General features: G+C 48.4%; 1 protein-coding gene across 4 annotated transcripts in view; it reads left to right on the top strand.

Annotated features, from left to right (window-relative positions):
- The window catches only part of ZCCHC14 (zinc finger CCHC-type containing 14), a 90,640-nt gene that overhangs the window by 51,851 nt on the left and 21,122 nt on the right, over positions 1-17,667 (top strand). For all 4 annotated transcript variants that reach the window (XR_007721998.1, XM_050773607.1, XM_050773606.1 and 1 more), the window contains one exon: positions 11,470-11,543. Coding sequence is in view for 3 of the 4 variants with exons in the window: in XM_050773607.1 (XP_050629564.1) it covers positions 11,470-11,543 (74 nt within the window). In the remaining variant the exon portion in view is untranslated. The remainder of the gene's footprint in view (positions 1-11,469; positions 11,544-17,667) is intronic.

Genomic DNA, 17,667 nt, shown 5'->3' with positions numbered 1-17,667 from the left:
AAGGCTCACTGGACAATTCCTGCATTGATAAAAAGCTGCCCACTTAAAAAAAAAAAAATTAGGTTTCTTGGAAGCAGCAGTGTTTTCTCATTGAATCTTTTGTAGAGCCATCAGTGACTCCAGTCTGCCTGGACCCCACTTACCAGTGCCGGTGAGAGGTAGAAACCCAGCCACCATCCAGGCCTCTGCCCTTCTGGTCACAGTTGTCTTAGGAATTATATCCGCGTGCATCGAAAGCTGCTTGGGACCACGTTAATATTTTTGTTTTCAACCTTCTCAAACCTATTTTGAACAATTCAAAAGCAGAATAGACTGCTTTTATATTACCCAGATATTTCCCATTTCTCTTGCTTTTTTTTTTTTTTTTTTTTTGAGACGGAGTCTCGCTCTGTCGCCCAGGCTGGAGTGCAGTGGCGCGATCTCGGCTCACTGCAAGCTCCGCCTCCCGGGTTCCCGCCATTCTCCTGCCTCAGCCTCCCGAGTAGCTGGGACTACAGGCGCCCACAACCGCGCCCGGCTAATTTTTTGTATTTTTAGTAGAGACGGGGTTTCACCGTGGTCTCGATCTCCTGACCTTGTGATCCGCCCGCCTCGGCCTCCCAAAGTGCTGGGATTACAGGCGTGAGCCACCGCGCCCGGCCTTCTCTTGCTTTTCTTTCATTCCTGATGGTCCAAGTTTCCTTCCAGTTCATTTTCCTTCTGTTAGAAGAACTTTAGCAGTTCTTTCAGAGCAGGCCTGACAAACAGTCCTCTCAGTTTTCCTCCATCTGAGGGTGTCTTATTTCGCCTTCACTGGATGTAGAATTATAGTTGGTAGTTATTTGCCTTCAGTACTTTAAAATATGATTCTGCTCTCTTCTGGCTTTCGTGGTGTCTGATGAGAAATTCCCAGTCATTTGAATGGTTTTCTCCTACGAGGTAATGTATTGTTTTTGATTGCTTTCAAGATTTTTTTGTCTTTGGATTTTAGCATTGTGATTATGATGTGTGTGGGTGTTGATTTCTTTGGGCTTGTCTTGTTTGGATAAGCTCATTGAGCTTCTTGTACTTAGGCTTATGTCTCTCACCAAATTTGGGACTTTTTCAGCCATTCTCCCACTCCTAAAGTTTAAATTTTTTTTTTTTCTAATTTTTATTTGGTTCTTTACATCTGAATTTGCACAGGCTTTCCGTCTGTCTGTGCATCTCAAGAGTGTGTGCCCCTTCCTGTTGGGGCATTGTGACTGTAACTGCTTCGGTATCTTTGGTAGTTCTAGCATCTGTGTCATCTCAGTGTTGGGATCTGTTGATTTTCTTGAATAGTATGATACGAGACTCTGACTCATCTTTAATCCTACAGAGAATGGTGATGTTTTTGGTTTGGAGCAGTTGACCTGGTTGGGTTCTGACAGCAAGTTCTGTGCAGCCTTCTGTGGGGTGTGAGTTTTGTGCAGCCTTCTGTGGGGTGTGGCTGTGGTGCCAGCTCCATTTTCCGAGCTTTGGCGGTGCTGTTTGGCCTCGTCCTTCGGGGGCGTTGCTTGCCGTCCAGGCTGAGACTGGGAGAGGTGTGTTCTGCAGTCGAGAGTCTCACATGGGCAGCCCCGGGGTGAACGCGTCAACAACGTCACAGGGTTGCTCCCCTGAAATCCTCCCTCTCTACTGTCCTTCTGTCCTTCCAGTTCCCAAGGGCTCCCCTTTTTGGTCCTCCATCCGGAAAGCTAGAGCTTTAACCCTCTCTGCTGTGCACTTCAGTGACCATCCCCATCTTTGTGGGAGGACAGAGAGAAGACAAGGCAGTGAGGAGGTGTCACCCCACCTGGAATCACAGCCCCCACATCAGAGAGGAACATCTCCCTTGCAGGAGCTTTTGTTGCTGCTCCCTCTTACCTGGAGCCAGAGTCTCCCAACACTATGTTTTCATAGATCATCTTTAGTTCAGTTTCCCTGAAACACAGGTTGGCCCCAAAAACGTAAGAGGAAAGCCGTAACAACTTTACCTAAGAGTGCCCTTTTAATGCATTAGAATATATGGCTATTTATTGATAATTATTTTTAATCTCCGAGTCGTCAATTGTACCTTTAAGAAAAACATATCTTTTCCTGTGATAAGGCCCCTAACTTTATTTGCTAAAATCAGAGTTCTAGTTCAGATTTTGTTTTGTGTTCTGACTCTGGAGGCACAAATGGAGTAACACCGGTATGTTTATGTTGGAGAGGAGCTTTGTGTTGCCTTTCAAACTTGAATCTGATAGAACTACAGATTTAAACAATAAACATGAATGGGAGATAAGGAAAATCAAAGATGAAAACAGAGAAATGGACTTAATAAAAGATTTTTGTACGTAAATACTTCTTCTGACCCCAAGACAAAGCCAAGAAAGATGAAGCATATTTTCTACGATTTGAAATTAAGATAATGTAGGTGACTCTATTAGTAATCAGCTTGAGTATTTATATGAAAGTGTATGGGAGGCCGGGCGCGGTGGCTCACGCCTGTAATTCCAGCACTTTGGGAGGCCGAGGCTGGTGGATCACAAGGTCAGGAGGTAGAGACCATCCTGGCTAACACGGTGAAACCCCGTCTCTACTAAAAATACAAAAAATTAGCTGGACGTCATGGCGGGCACCTGTAGTCCCAGCTACTCGGGAGGCTGAGGCAGGAGAATGGGGTGAACCCAGGAGGCGGAGCTTGCAGTGAGCTGAGATCGCACCACTGCACCCCATCCTGGGGTACAGAGCAAAACTCTATCTCAAAAAAAAAAAGAGAAAAGAAAGTGTATGGGAACAGTCACATATATATTATAGCAGATAGAAGGCTGACTTTGGAGTATTTCTGTGCTTTCATCTGAAAATGAAGGGCTGGGCCGGGCGTGAAGGTGCAGGCCTGTAATCCCAGCACTTTGGGAGGCCAAAGCAGGCAGATCACTTGAGTCCAGGAGTTCCAGACCAGCTTGGGTGACATGGCGAAACCCCGTGTCTACAAAAAAAAAATACAAAAATCGTCTGGGCATGGTGATGCATGGCTGTAAACCCAGCTGCTCAGAAGGCTGAGGTGGGTGGATCACTTGAACCCAGGAGTTCGAGGCTGCAGTGAGCCAAGATCATACCACTGCACTTCAGCCTGGGTGACAGAGTGAGACCCTGTCAAAAAGAAAATGAAGGGCATTTTGTTGTGAGGAATCGGTTTATGGATAGTCTGGGATGTGGCCAGTGTCCTCTGGATACTTCCCTGTTTGGTGCCTTCCTGAAACGTGTTGCAAATTCTGTTTTATAAAATGTCTGGTCTCTTTGTCTAAAACTTTAGAATCACCTGGGCACAGTGGCTCATGCCTGTAATCTCAGCACTTTGGGAGGTCAGGGTGTGTGGATCACTTGAGGTTAGGAGTTCGAGACCAGCCTGACCAACATGGCAAAACCCTGTCTCTACTAAAAATGCAAAAATTAGCTGGGCGTGGTGGTGTGCACCTATAATCCCAGTTACTGGGTAGGCTGAGGCACAAGAATTGCTTGAACTCAGGAGGTGGAGGTTGCAGTGAGCTGAGATTGTGCCACTGCACTCCAGCCTGGGTGACAGAGCAAAGCTCTGTCTTTAAAAAATAATTATAAACATAAAAGCATACTGTTGCATGCATTTCAGTCAGTGAATTCAAAGTGGCCTGTTAGGCGAGGCACAGTGGCTTTCACCTGTAGTCTTGGCTGTGTGGAAAGCTGAGGCAGGAAGATTGTTGGAGCCCTGGAGTTTGAGTGCAGCCTGGGTAACAGCCAGGACCCATCTCTAAAATAAACTTTTAAAAATGCTTGTCAGTAGCATAAAATTGTGTGGGAAAATGTTTGGTTCCTTTTAATTAAAGGATGTAGAGAGCTGCTGGTAGACAGCAAAATAATCTACGGCTATTGTGCTGATTGTCCTGAGGTTTGATTTACCAACCTAGTCATTGTAGAATGATATGTAAGATACAGAATTGATGTGGTTACCTGTATTTTGACTTTGGAACATTTTAATCATCCTCTGAGATCTTGTTTGTTTAAATTGTATGTGGTTCTTTAATGTAACTTGTAAGATGTATTTATTTTCTATGGTTATCTCATAGTTATACATATATCTTTTGGGTTGGAGGTACATGTGATATTTTGATATATGTATATAATGTGTAGTGATCAAATCAGAGTAACTGAGGTGTCTATCTCAAGCTTTAATCTTTTTATTTTTATTTTTTAATTTATAGGAATATCATAGGTTTTTGATTCAGTTTTGCTTTACTTGGGAAATCGCACTTGGTCATTAAGGCAAAATGCCAAATGAGAGACTGCTTAGCAGAGTGAGGAGTGAGAACTTGTGGCCAGGTGCGGTGGCTCACGCCTGTAATCCCAGCACTTTGGGAGGCTGAGGTGGGCGGATCACAGGGTCAGAAGATTGAGACCAGCCTGGCCAACTAGTGAAACCCCCCATCACTACTAAAAATACAAAAATTAGCTGGGTGTGGTGGCGGGCGCCTGTAGTCCCAGCTGCTCAGGAGGCTGAGGCAGGAGAATGAACCCAGGAGGCGGAGCTTGCAGTGAGCCAAGATTGCACCACTGCACTCTAGCCTGGGCGACAGAGCGAGACTCCCTCTCAAAAAAAAAAAAAAAAAAAGTACTTGTATGAGCGTCGTCCTTTCTCCCAGGCTGTTGGGAATCCTATAAAGAGAATTCCATAATCCATACCCAGGCACTTCAGAAAGGAAACTGAGTTAGTAATATTCATGGCTTGTCTTAGCTCGTTTAAATAGCAATACATTGGTAAATTTAGCTCCTAGGTTTTTGAGTCCCCTACAAACCAGAAGTACATCTTAACCAAATAATACAGTTTGCTTATTAGTAACAAAGGTGAGGCAGGACACTTTGCTTCTGGAGCCATAGGCTCCTTAGAGATAAATCAGTTGTATTTCGGGGACTCCTCTGTAGGGCCCTCTCCTGTTCCTCAGTAGCAGGAAGAAGACCAGGGCAGTGCTAACGGTGGGCCTGGGCCCCGTGTGAATGCCCCAACTGGGAAGAAGACTGGGCCAGTGCTGACTGTGGACCCAGGCCCCGTGTGAATGCCCCAACAGGGCCCTTTATTTTTTGGGAATTTTATATCTTTATACTTATTAGGGCCATTTTCTGTTTTTATTCATATACAAACTATTGGTCCTTTTAAACTAGTATCCCCATTTACAAATGAGGAAGCAGACACAAAACTGACTTTAGTTACTGAATGAATATTCGAACTTAGGTCTTGGGAGGCATCATTCCGTCTCCTTCCCGTGTGTCGTTAACTGTGACATTAACTGTGAGATGCTACTGTCTGGAAGACTTTCTCTGTACCTAAAAAAGTAAACGCATTGCCCACAAAACTAACATGCTGCTTTTTATTGGTTATAGTTTTATTGAAAAAGCCCTTAGGCTGGGCGCGGTGGCTCACGCCTGTAATCCCAGCACTTTGGGAGGCCGAGGCGGGTGGATCACAAGGTCAGGAGATCGAGGCCATCCTGGCTAACACAGTGAAACCCCGTCTCTACTAAAAATACAAAAAATGAGCCGGGTGTGGTGGCGGGCGCTTGTTGTCCCAGGTACTCGGGAGGCTGAGGCAGGAGAATGGTGTGAACCCGGGAGGCGGAGCTTGCAGTGAGCCGAGATCGTGCCGTTGGACTCCAGCCTGGGCAACAGAGGAAGACTCCATCTCAAAAAAAAAAAAAAGAAAGAAAAAGCCCTTTAAGACTTGGCTGCAGTCGGCCGGGTGCGGTGGCTCACGCCTGTAATCCCAGCACTTTGGGAGGCCGAGGCGGGCGGATCACAAGGTCAGGAGATCGAGACCACGGTGAAACCCCGTCTCGACTAAAAATACAAAAAATTAGCCGGGCGCAGTTGTGGGCGCCTGTAGTCCCAGCTACTCGGGAGGCTGAGGCAGGAGAATGGCGTGAACCCGGGAGGCGGAGCTTGCAGTGAGCCGAGATCACGCCACTGCACTCCAGCCTGGGCTGGGCGACAGAGCGAGACTCCGTCTCAAAAAAAAAAAAAAAAAAAAAAAAAAGACTTGGCTGCAGAGTTTCATAGTATCATTCTTGTACAGGCATAGAAAGGAAAATACCCAAATAAATGAGGTAAGGTGCTCCTGCAGTTGATGCACAGTCCAGGTCCTGTGCATCCCGTCCAGCCGGCTGGGTCGAGGCATCCATGCCTCGTGTGCGGTGGGCTCTGTGTGCCATGCACTGCCGCGTCACCGCAGCATCGGAGCACGCGCCTGGTCATTGTTTTGGGGTTTTTCCTAAGCTACTGTACCTGTTTTTAAGCTACTGTACCTGGTTGCTGGCTCTTTCCTCATTTTCTCCGTAGGTGGCAGGCTGTCACAACCGTGTTATTCCTGTCACATGGCCAGCAGCAGGTGTGAGATGTCCCTGGCATCTGATTGTAGAGGTATTGAAGTGTAAAAGGAAAAAATCAGGAACTGTTCACCTTGGCATTGAAACACCACAGTGTGGTGCAGTTGGACCAAAGGGAGGCCTGACTTCCAACATCACCGTTCTTACTCCAGCTTCCCCCTTTTCAGTTACATTAGAGTACTGGTTTCTAAATGCTACTAGGTATTGATGCAGTTATGAAATGATAGTCTATGTGATTATACATTTTATCGAAGGTGGTGTGATGTAACTTGTAAGACTTGGGGAAAATGCCTATTGTGTACCTGGAATGAGAAAAGAAGAAAGGTTTGAACAGACATTTCAGAGGGAAAAGTACGTCATCCTTTGTGTTCTTATTTCAGAAGGAGGGCGCAGGCCTGGCCCAGCCTCGGGTCCCTTTGCCCCAGCCCTGTTTGTGCCCACACAGGCCTGCCTGGGTGTGGTGCTGATCAGCCTCAGTGCTCCAGGAGAGCCTCCTCATGGCTTTGGCTGCCGTGCGCTGTGGCCGAATCGCCATGCACGCCGAACACTTTCTTCACGGAGGCTTTCTGGCCAGTGCGGATCCTGTCTTCGTAGTCCCTCTGGCTCTGCTGTCTCCTGTCAGGTGATGGGGTGCTGTTTGCCCCTGAATTTTTTTTTTTTTTTTTTTTTTGAGATGGAATTTCACTCTTGTTGCCCAGGCTGGAGTACAGTGGCATGAATCTCGGCTCACCACCACCTCTGCCTCCTGCGGTCAAGCCGTTCTCCTGCCTCAGCCTCCCAAGTAACTGGAATTACAGGCATACACCACCATGCCCGGCTAATTTTGTATTTTTACTAGAGATGGGGTTTCTCCATGTTGGTCAGGCTGTTCTTGAACTCCTGACCTCAGGTGATCCACCTGCCTCAGCCTCCCAAAGTGCTGGGAGTATAAGCATGAGCCACTGCGCCTGGCCGCCCGTGAATTTATCTAGCCTTTTGCTTACGCTCCACAGAAGGCAGTGGGGTGACCAGGGAGGGAGGGGAAGGCAGCCACACTGGGGGCAGACTGGAAGTGGGTTGTAATGAGTGTCTGTGTGCAGATAGGTATTCGCTTTGAGATGGCAAAACCACATTACAGAAATGTGGGGAAAAGCTGCTCTTCACTTCGCCACCGTACACAGCTGTTCCCATCACTTTCGATCGTTTAGTTTTAGTGTTTTCATTTCCATTTTAAACAAAACTGTCATCATGTTATGCATAGAATTTGTAATTTTCTACTTAATATCTAAGCCTTTTTTCTCTTTTTAAGTTCTGGGGTACGTGTGCAGGATGTGCAGGTTGTTACATAGGTAAATGTATGCCGTGGTGGGTTGCTGCACCCATCAACCCGTCACTTAGGCATAAGCCTGGCATGCGTAAGCTCTATAAGCCTTTTTTCTTGTTGTGGTTCTTAGAATCACGATCTGTAATGGCTCCAGAGTTGAGAGCGTGCTTAAATCCTTCCTGACCTTAACTCAGGCTGGTCACCCAGCCCCCGCACTAGCCCAGCCCCTCACTCCTTGTGCCTGGTCTTCCCTCTCTCCCAGGCTCCTCTTCTCAGCCTTCAGAGCCCATGGAGCACACGGGGTCCAGGGCAGGAGTAGAGGGACCCTCGCTGTGTCCCTCCTGGGCCCGGGGCTGCCCTGGCCGGGGGCGGCCACTGCCCAGGCTGGCCATTCTGCAGAGGGATGCGCCAGCATTTGGGGCCTAGACTTGGAAATGCCTCTTTTATTTGAAAACAGCTGAATAACATTCATCTGCTTTTCCCATTTTCCTGTCCAGATACGAGATATGAGTGAGTCACTTCCTACTCTCAGTCCAGATGGGGGTTTTTTCTTTTTACTTTTTTCATAAACCCTCATATTATTCAGTCCTGGGACATGAGGTACACATGGTGTCTGTGGCCAGGGAGAATGCTGACTACGTGTTTCTGTATTCATTGACACTGTATGTTGTTTAAAAAAGTAAAATATATGGATTAGAGTGATGTCATTGTGGGAAGTTTTAGAAGCACTGCTTTAGAAAAACATAAAAGCTATGTATTTGCTGACAGTCTGAGGAAGTCAGGCAGGAACAGCGTGTAGTTTCACTGAGTGAACATCAGCAGGACTGTGCAGCCTCTAAATGTGCTGTGCTCTTTGTTTTGCCAGAAAGGAAATAAACATTTGTATTTTTTATAGTAATTCCTTCCTGTGAGGTGCTATTTTAAGCTTAAAGAACTCTAAGCCGAGTGGACTCCCACATCTGTGAGATGCATGAGGGTCCCCGGCGGAGCAGGTGGTGCTGCTGGGAGGGCAGCACCCGCTGCCTTGTGCTCCACCACCCTTGAAGCACCTGCACGGTGACCTGGGATGTGGCTGGGTGTTCGTGTCACATGCTGGGGGAGCGAGCGAGGATGGTTGGTTCAGCTCAGGGTTGGCCGGCTCATTCTGCAGAGACACAGGGAGTCAGTGTCATTGGCTCCGGGAGCAGAGTGGTGTCTGGCACAGCTCCTCAGCCGTGGCATCATGGGGCGGCCACAGAGGACATGCAGATGGGGGCGTGGTGGAGGCCCACAGAGCTGCTCGCGGACAGGAGGGTGTTGGTTTAGACAGCGCTGTCTGGGAGCACACCGCCCAGCGTGGCAGCCACTAGCCTCCTGTGGCTGCAGAACCCTCAGCATGGTTCTTCAGGAAACGGGGGGGTTGAACGTTTAATTTTATTCTTTCCTTTTTTTTTTTTTTTTTGAGACGGAGTGTCGCTCTGTCGCCCAGGCTGGAGTGCAGTGGCGCAATCTTGGCTCACTGCAAGCTCTGCCTCCCGGGTTCCCGCCGTTCTCCTGCCTCAGCCTCCCGAGTAGCTGGGACTACAGGCGCTGCCACCACGCCCGGCTAGTTTTTTGTATTTTTAGTAGAGGCAGGGTTTCACCGTGTTAGCCAGGATGGTCTTGATCTCCTGACCTGGTGATTCGCCCTCCTCGGCCTCCCAGAGTGCTGGGATTACAGGCCTGAGCCACCGCACCCAGCCAATTTTATTCATTCTTAATTAACTTGTCACGGGTGATTTGGGCCGTGCAGGCTTAGAACCATCCCCAGAGTGTGTGCACAGAGCAGGTCCTTCTCTAGGGGAGGTTCGTGTATGTTAGGAGAAGAAGTTGTGTGGCCAAAAAATGTGGGGAATCGTTTAAAAAATTATTAGGTACTGTAGGACTTCTCAGAGTCCTTAATATTCTAATGTACATTGACAGTTCACAAGGAGTTTCTGAGATTTTTTTTCCCCAAAAAACTTGTTTTTTAGAGACGAAGTCTCACTCTGTTGCCCGGGCTGGAGTGCAATGGTGCGATCTTGGCTCACTGCAACCTCTGCCTCCCGGGTTCAAGCGATTCTCCTGCCACAGCCTCCCAAGTAGCTGGGATTACAGGCGCCTGCCACTATGCCCAGCTAATTTTTTGTATTTTTAGTAGAGACAGGGATTCACCATACTGGCTAGGCTGCTCTTGATCTCGTGACCTTGTGATTCGCCTGCCTCGGCCCCGCAGAGTGCTGGGATACCAGGCGTGAATCACTGCTCTCAGCTGCCCCAAAAAGCTTTTTGGCCATACAGGTTTTTGAGGTGGCCGTGACCTTGTGTGAGCACTGGCGTCCGTGGAGAGGGCTCTGGAGAACGTTGGTGCGGGAGACCAGGAGGTCTTTGGGTGCCGGCAGGAAGTGTCACATTCACAGTTCTGAGAAGTTGTGTTGAGTATTTCACATGGGACAAAGTTAGAGTCTACAAATTAGCAGACATCCTGGTCGCACACGGCCAGGTGGCCTCTAGACCCAGCGAAGGCTGGTGGAGGAAGGCGGGAGAATGCTCCCGTAGCCTCTTTCCCAGTTGTGTGTGAAGCTGCGGCGTGGGGCTCCTGGCGCCCGGGAAGTGTGGAAGCTGGCAGAGCCGGGTGTGCTGGGTAGCGAGAAGCATCAGCGCTGGATCGGCAGGGCAGGCCTGCCTTGATACGGCTGAGTCGGAAACTACAGCACGTTCTATACGCAGCTGTTTTGTTTTAAGCAGATATTTGGGCTCATTTAAAAATGGTGCTTAAAACCTAATTGTATCATCTTATTTTTGATGAGAAAAACACGCACCAGTGTATGGGAAAACGGGATGAGTAGGCTGATGCCTTCCGGGCTGCCTGGTGAGGCCTCTCGTCCCTGTTGCCGCCCATCCTGTGCAGCTTCATTCACTGCAGCCTGGTTCTGCTTTGAGACAGTGCTCTCTATCTTCCTGATTCCCCCAGGACTGCTGTTCTGGTCTCCTCATCCTTGCCCTCACAGAGAAGGATGAGAATGAATTCTGTTGAAAAGAAAGGCCAGGCATGGTGGCTCACGCCAGCAGTTCGGGAGGCTGAGGCGGGTGGATCACCTGAGGTCAGGAGTTTGAGACCAACCTGGCCAACATGACAAAACCTCTTCTCTTCTAAAATTACAAAAATCAGCCAGGCATGGTGGTGCGTGCACCTGTAATACCAGCTACTGGGGAGGCTGAGGCACGAGAATCGCTTGAACCCAGGAGGCAGAGAGGTTGCAGTGAGCCGCCGAGACAGAGTAAGACTCTGTCTCAAAAAAAAAAAAAAAAAAAAAGAAAAAGAAAGAAAAGAAAATACATGGAAGAGGCTCCCAGGTAACTGTGTTCTTGGGGAAATATTGTCTAAAACAGTCACAATTGAAAATGCTGAGCATTAGCTTTTCAGAAGTTGGGACAGATTCGTAACGGTTTTGAGGGTGAACCCGGGAGGCTGCACAGATACTCAGTTGTAGCTGCATCTGGGCTCTTGCTGGGTCCATAAACGTATGTCATACTCTGGAGTTGTTTCCTGCCCTTCCATTGCCAGATGTGGCTTTGCTTTCCCTGCTTTCTGTTGCAAACCTGCCCGCATCGGTGCTGCCGCCCGCCTTCCTCTCTGGGCTCTGGTTCTAGGTGAGGCACCACTGAAGTGACAGGACAGCCTGGGCGCTGAGAACCTTATTTTGAACACTGCTAAATATCAAATGCTAAATAATCATGTATATACTTCAAGCTCTTATTTCATTTTTGTTTTTTGTTTTACTTTTACAGTGAGTGTTGAAAAGATAGACCTGAAGGGATTATCACACACAAAAAATGACAGAAATGTTGAATGTTCCTTTGAGGTAAGATGCTAAGTTTTTTTCCCCTCTCTCCTGTAAGGGTAGGAAGGAAACACTTATCCTGGAGATGCTTTTCTTTACCTAGCTAAGGCTGTGCCTTGTGCAAAGCCCTGTGCCGGTGCTGTATAGGAAGCTGGCTCTGGGCTCGGGGTGGGCCGTCTCCAGGGTGGGGGTTGTTGGCTGCGGGGCCTTTACAGGCGGGAAGGGTGGGAGCTCGGGCAGGGCCTGGGGTTGTCATTTGAGGTGTGAATGGTGCATACCTCACAGGGCTCTAGCAGAACTGGATGAGGCAGCCTGCAGAGCAACGCACACAGAACCCGGGTCCATGGTGCCTGTGGAGACTGGTGATGAAAGCTCCTTGGTCTGGACAGGGAACACTCCTTAAACTGACATGCTTAGCTGCTGGGGGCTGGTCACTGAAGTTGGGTACCACAAAGAATCAGGAGAGTTGAACAGTGTTGTGTTTCCGGGTGACCCCCGGTGACCAGGGTCGAGACAGCCAGAAGCCCATTTCCCTCTCACAGCAGGGCGTGCAGGAGGCCACCCCGCTCCCTGGTCGCTGTGCCCCATCAGAACCTCAGGGTGCCCTTAGGGGTACAGGCCTCCTCTGGCTACTCTGACTTCCCTAGGATGTTGACCTCTGCTCCCAGCCCGAAGTGGCAGCCAGGACACCAGTCCTCACGTGTTCATCCTGGGCAGCAGGATGCAGGAGGAGGAAAGGCAGACTCGAAATCTTTCTCTTAAGGAACATTCCTGATAGCAGCCTCTAGACACTTCACTTACATTTTGTTGGCCAGATTTACTTTCTTGGTCCCACCTGGATGCCTAAGTGGCTGGGAAGTGTGTCCCGGCTGACGGTGCCCAGCTCCCAGTCAGGGTTCTGTTAGGAACCCTGGCAGGGGCACATTCTCCTTGGACCACGTGTGCGTCGAGTACTGACGGCGTCACTGGAGAGTGCTCTCCAGGCAGAACTCCTGTGAGCATCTAGCATGATCCGCCTGTGCAGCTTACTGATTTTTTGAAGAGTGTGGCTACACCAAAATACTTTAAACCTGTTTTCCACTAAAGGGACAAGTCTCCACTTGGTTTGGCAGACTGTGTTGTGACAAGCAGTTGTTACGCTGTGCGTTTTTCCTTTGAAAATGTAAGGAAAATCCTTAGCTGCTGAGGTTTGGAGGGTGCTGGCGCCTGTGATGGTAGTGCCAGAGTCTCGGCACCCACAGAGTACCTGGGTCTCATGTCGTACAGCCCAGGTGGAGCCCAGGGAAAGACGACAGGGACTCTCTGAGTGCCTTGGAACCCAGCAGAAGTCCCAGTGACCCTAGGTATTAGCTGACATTTTGCAGTGGTCGCGAGTGACACCTTCCTTCATTCCTTGCATTGCGGTGTCAGGCCTCTTCAGATACTGGTGGGGACTGTGCCCTGAAGAAGGTGCTGTGCACGGAGCTGTCTTCGCATGTGGTCGTAACACAGTGGGCTTCAGTTTGCTCCCAATCCTTAGTCCAGTTATTTGTGGTGAGGAAATCAGAAGTCAGGTCCACACAGTGTAAGGTGTGGGAACTTCATACAGCCTGACCGGCCAAAGCCTTGCTTTGCTCTTCTCTTCTCTTTTTTCTTTTTTCTCTCTCTCTCTTTTCTTTCTTGCTTTCTTACTTGCTTGCTTTCTTTCAACAGTATCTTGTTCTGTCACCAGGCTGGAGTGCAGTGGCATGATCTTGGTTCACTACAGCCTCGACCTCCTGGGCTTAAGCAGTTCCCTCACCTTAGCCTCCCAGTAGCTGGGACCACAGGCACATGCCACCACACCCAAGCTAATTTTTGTACTTTTGTGGAGATGGGGTTTTACCATGTTGCTCAGGCTGGTCTCGAACTCCCTAGCTCAAGCTGTCTGCCCGCCTCAGCCTCGCAAAGTGCTGGGATTACAGGCATGAGCCATCACACCTGGCCATATTTTTCTATTTTAGAAATCAAGTTGATTCTGAAGGTTTGCGGGGCACAGTGGCTCACACCTGTAATCCCAGCACTTTGGGAGGCCAAGGTGGGTAGATCACGTGGGGTCAGGAGTTCAAGACCAGCCTGGCCAACATGGTGAAACCCCGTCTCTACTAAAAATACAAAAATTAGCCAGGCGTGGTGGTGGGCACCTATAGTCCCAGCTACTCAGGAGGCTGAGGCCGGGGAATCGCTTGATCCCAGGAGGCAGAGGTTGCAGTGAGCTGAGATTGCACCACTGTACTCCAGCCTTGACAACAAAGCGAGACTCCATCTCAAAAAAAAAAAAAAAAAAAAAAAAAAATCAAGTTAAAGCGATATGGGAAGAACTAGAGTAGTTAATTTTGAAAAGAAGAAACAAATTGGAAGACTCGCACTACCTGATTTCAAGACTTCTGAAACAGCAGGATCACAGCGCCATGAGGTAGCAGAAGGGAAGGCAGCACAGAGGAGTGGGACAGAAGAGGCCCCAGACAGACTCACACACACATGCGGGGTCTGAAGGAGTGCCGTGAAGGAAGGATGCTCTTCTCAGCAGACACCCTGGCACAGACATCCATACGCAGGAGAAGCGAGCCTTGCCTCCCGCCGCAGCCCTTACACCACATTAACTCAGAAGTGATCGGAGACCTAAATGTAAACCCAAAACAAAACTGCTAGGAGAAAACAAACTTTGTGATTTAAATTAGGTAAGGATTTCTGAGATACAGTGCCAAAAACATCCATAAAAGACAAAAGCAATGAATTAGAATATATTAAAGTTTAAAACTTTCTCTTTGACAGACACTATGAAGAGAATGAAAAGGCTCAGATGAGGAGAAAATATTTGCAAGTTGTGTAGCTGATGAAGGATTTATATATTCAGAATGTATAAAGAATTCTCAAAACTTTCTTTTTAAGAGATGGGGTCTCCGGCCGGGCACGGTGGCTCACACCTGTAATCCCAGCACTTTGGGAGGCCAAGGCGGACGAATCACCTGAGGTCAGGAGTCTGAGATCTGCCTAGCCAAAATGACAAAACCCTGTCTCTAGTAAAAATAGAAAAATTAGCCGGGCGTGGTAGCTGCACCTGTAATCCCAGCTGCTTGGGAGGCTGAGGCAGGAGAATCGCTTGAAGCCAGGCGGTGGAGGTTGCAGTGAGCCAAGATCATGCTCCTGCACTCCAGTCTGAGCAACAAAAGCAAAACCTGTCTCAAAAAAAAAAAAAAAAAAAAAAAAAAGATGGTATCTGCTTCTGGCTGGTCTTGAACTCTTGCCTCAAGGGATCCTCCTGTCCTGGACTCCTAGGGTTGCTGGGATCACAGGCATGAGCCTCCATGCCCAACAAGTTGCTTCCTCTTAAAAGTTTTGAAGGCCGGGCGCGGTGGCTCAAGCCTGTAATCCCAGCACTTTGGGAGGCCAAGGCGGGTGGGTCACGAGGTCAGGAGATCGAGACTATCCTGGCTAACATGGTGAAACCCCGTCTCTACTAAAAATACAAAAAACTAGCCAGGCGTGGTGGCGGGCGCCTGTAGTCCCAGCTACTCGGAGGCTGAGGCGGGAGAATGGCGTGAACCTGGGAGGCGGAGCTTGCAGTGAGCCGAGATCGCGCCACTGCACTCCAGCCTGGGTGACACAGCGCGAGACTCCGTCTCAAAAAAAAAAAAAAAAAAAAAAGTTTTGAGAGTTCTGCCAGGTGTAGACACATGCCTGCAGTTCCAGCTACTTGGGAGACCGAGGCAGGAATATCCCTTGAGGCCAGGAGTTCAAGACCAGCCTGGGCAACAGTGAGACCCTGTCTCCACAAAGAAAAAAAAAAATGATGATTTGCCAAGGAAGATACATAGGTGGCAAATAAACACATGTGAAAAGATAGTCACCATCCTCATCATTAGAAAAATGCCAAGTCCCACAGTGAAAGAGCACGCACACCTCTTGAAATACTCAAATGAAAAACGCTGACCCCACCCACCTCAGGCTGCGGTGTGGAGGAGCTGGAATCGCATTCCCTGATTCACTGATGGTGGGAATGGGAAATGGGGCAGCCACTTCGGAAGACAGTTTGGCAGTTTCTTAAAAAGTGTGACCCGTAAGTGCCAGCCTAGATATTTACCCTGGGGGAATTAAGCACATGTTCATGAAAGATTCGTGCATGAGTGTTTATAGCAGCTTTGTTTGTAACATTCCAAGACTGTAAACAACCGAGATACCCGTTGACGGACGCGTGGACAGGCCAGCCCTGGTGTTACGTCCACGCAGTGGAATACCACCTGGCAGTAATGCTGAGTGGTCTCAGAATGGACAACTGAGATGCTCAGCGAGATGCATGAGTCTCGTATTGTGTGAAAGAAACTAGACGACTCCTTCCAAAAAGTATGTGCTCGGTGAGTCCGTGTATGAGTCCAGTTACATAAAATTCTAGAAAATGCAGACTCATCTGTAGCAACAGAAAGCAGTCAGTGGTTTCCTGGGGAGGGCCTGGGGGACACCTCAGGGGTGATGCTCCCTGCTGTGGTGGGGCGTGGCTCACAGGTGCCCTCAGATCAGAACAGCACATGGACCCCTTTCAATACGTGCAGTTCATCATCAGTTATAATTCATTACAGCTCTTTTTGTTAAAAAAAAAATACTTGAAGATTCAAACTTTTCCTTTTGTCCATAGAACCTTGACTAATGAAAATCAAGTTGTCCTTTAAGTTGTCCTTTGTAAGTGGAAATAAATAGCGATTATACTGTGACTAGAGCAATAAAACAGCATTCGTAGGAATGTCTGCCGTACTTCAGTGAGGTAGAACAGTCTGTTGCCAACAGTATGGCAAGAATCAAAGAAACATTTTTTTTCTGAAAACTTTCACTTATTCAGGGAGAAATAAATAACTTCTTCCTGCCCCACTGATTTTCTCAGCCTTGTTTCTCGTTTTAATTTTTATGTATCATTTTCCAGCATACAAATGAAAGGTTACTGTTTTATAGGAAGATATACGTAACTGGATTAAGATGATTTCAAGATGTACAAGATTTTTTTCTATGGAGCTGGTTTTGATGTTGCTGAAATTATAATTGCTAGTTCCTAGTTGCTGAGGAAATCAAATCAATAAGCAGGAAGCAAATGATGGAACGTTTTTGATATAAAATCAGCATGTAGGCAGCTGAGGCAGGGGCATCACCTGGAGGCCGGGAGACTGCGACCAGCCTGGGCAACACAGCGAGCCCCGTCTCTTTTTTAAAAAAAAAAAAAAGAGAGGCCAAGGGCAGTGGCTCACACCTGTAATCCCAGCACTTTGGGAGGCTGAGGCAGGCGGATCGCTTGAGCCAGCCTGGGTGACATGGTGAAACCCCATCACTGCAAAAAAATACAAAAATTAGTCGGTCATTGTGGCACTCACCTATATTCCCAGCTACTGAGGAGGCTGAGATGGGAGGATCACTCAAGCCTGGGAGGTCAAGGCTGCAGTGAGCCAAGATCATGCCACTGCATTCCAACTTGGGGGACAGTGAGAGACCTTGTCTCAAAAAAGAAAAAAAATTATGAAACAATACTAATAAACAACTCTTATTAAACCATCCTTTAAAGTCACCCAGACATTATTTTAATGTTATCTTTTCTTTCAACGTTTATTTTTTCACTTGGGTGGCTGAGGCACAAGGATCACTTGAACCCGTGGGCGGAGCTTGCAGTGGAGCTGAGATCGCGCCACTGCGCTCCAGCCTGGGCAACGGAGCAAAACTCTGTCTCAAAAATAAAAAGTCATACCCCAAGCAACATTGACTGTTCTGAGTAAGCTGTCAGTCACTATTAGCAAAGAAGGAGTCCTGGCAAGTGAGGTTTCCCTGAGTCTCTGTTTTTAGCACGTGTGCATGTGCACGGTAGAGGGCCCAGGGACTCCTCAGGTGTTGCCAGAGCAGCAGGCACTGGGCCGACCCTGCCTTCCAAGGTTAGGGGACCTGTGGTGATGAGTGTGGCTGCAGAAGGCGACCCTTGGCAGAGCTGAGTGGTAGATTCTGGGTGTTTTCATGTCTTTTTGTTTGCTTATTCACAAGGACTTAGAAAACTGCTGCTTCCCCCACATCTTCCCCCATTGGCTGGAACTCCTCTGGTGTGCATGCGAGCCCGCCTCCTGTCGGGTTTTCGCTCTGTTCTGTGGACGGCTGCCTC

The sequence above is a fragment of the Macaca thibetana genome, chromosome 20, assembly GCF_024542745.1.
Source record: "Macaca thibetana thibetana isolate TM-01 chromosome 20, ASM2454274v1, whole genome shotgun sequence".
In the NCBI taxonomy this organism is placed as follows: Eukaryota; Metazoa; Chordata; class Mammalia; order Primates; family Cercopithecidae; genus Macaca; species Macaca thibetana.
Note: the sequence above shows the minus strand (reverse complement) of the source record. Positions and strands in the feature narration are given on the sequence as shown.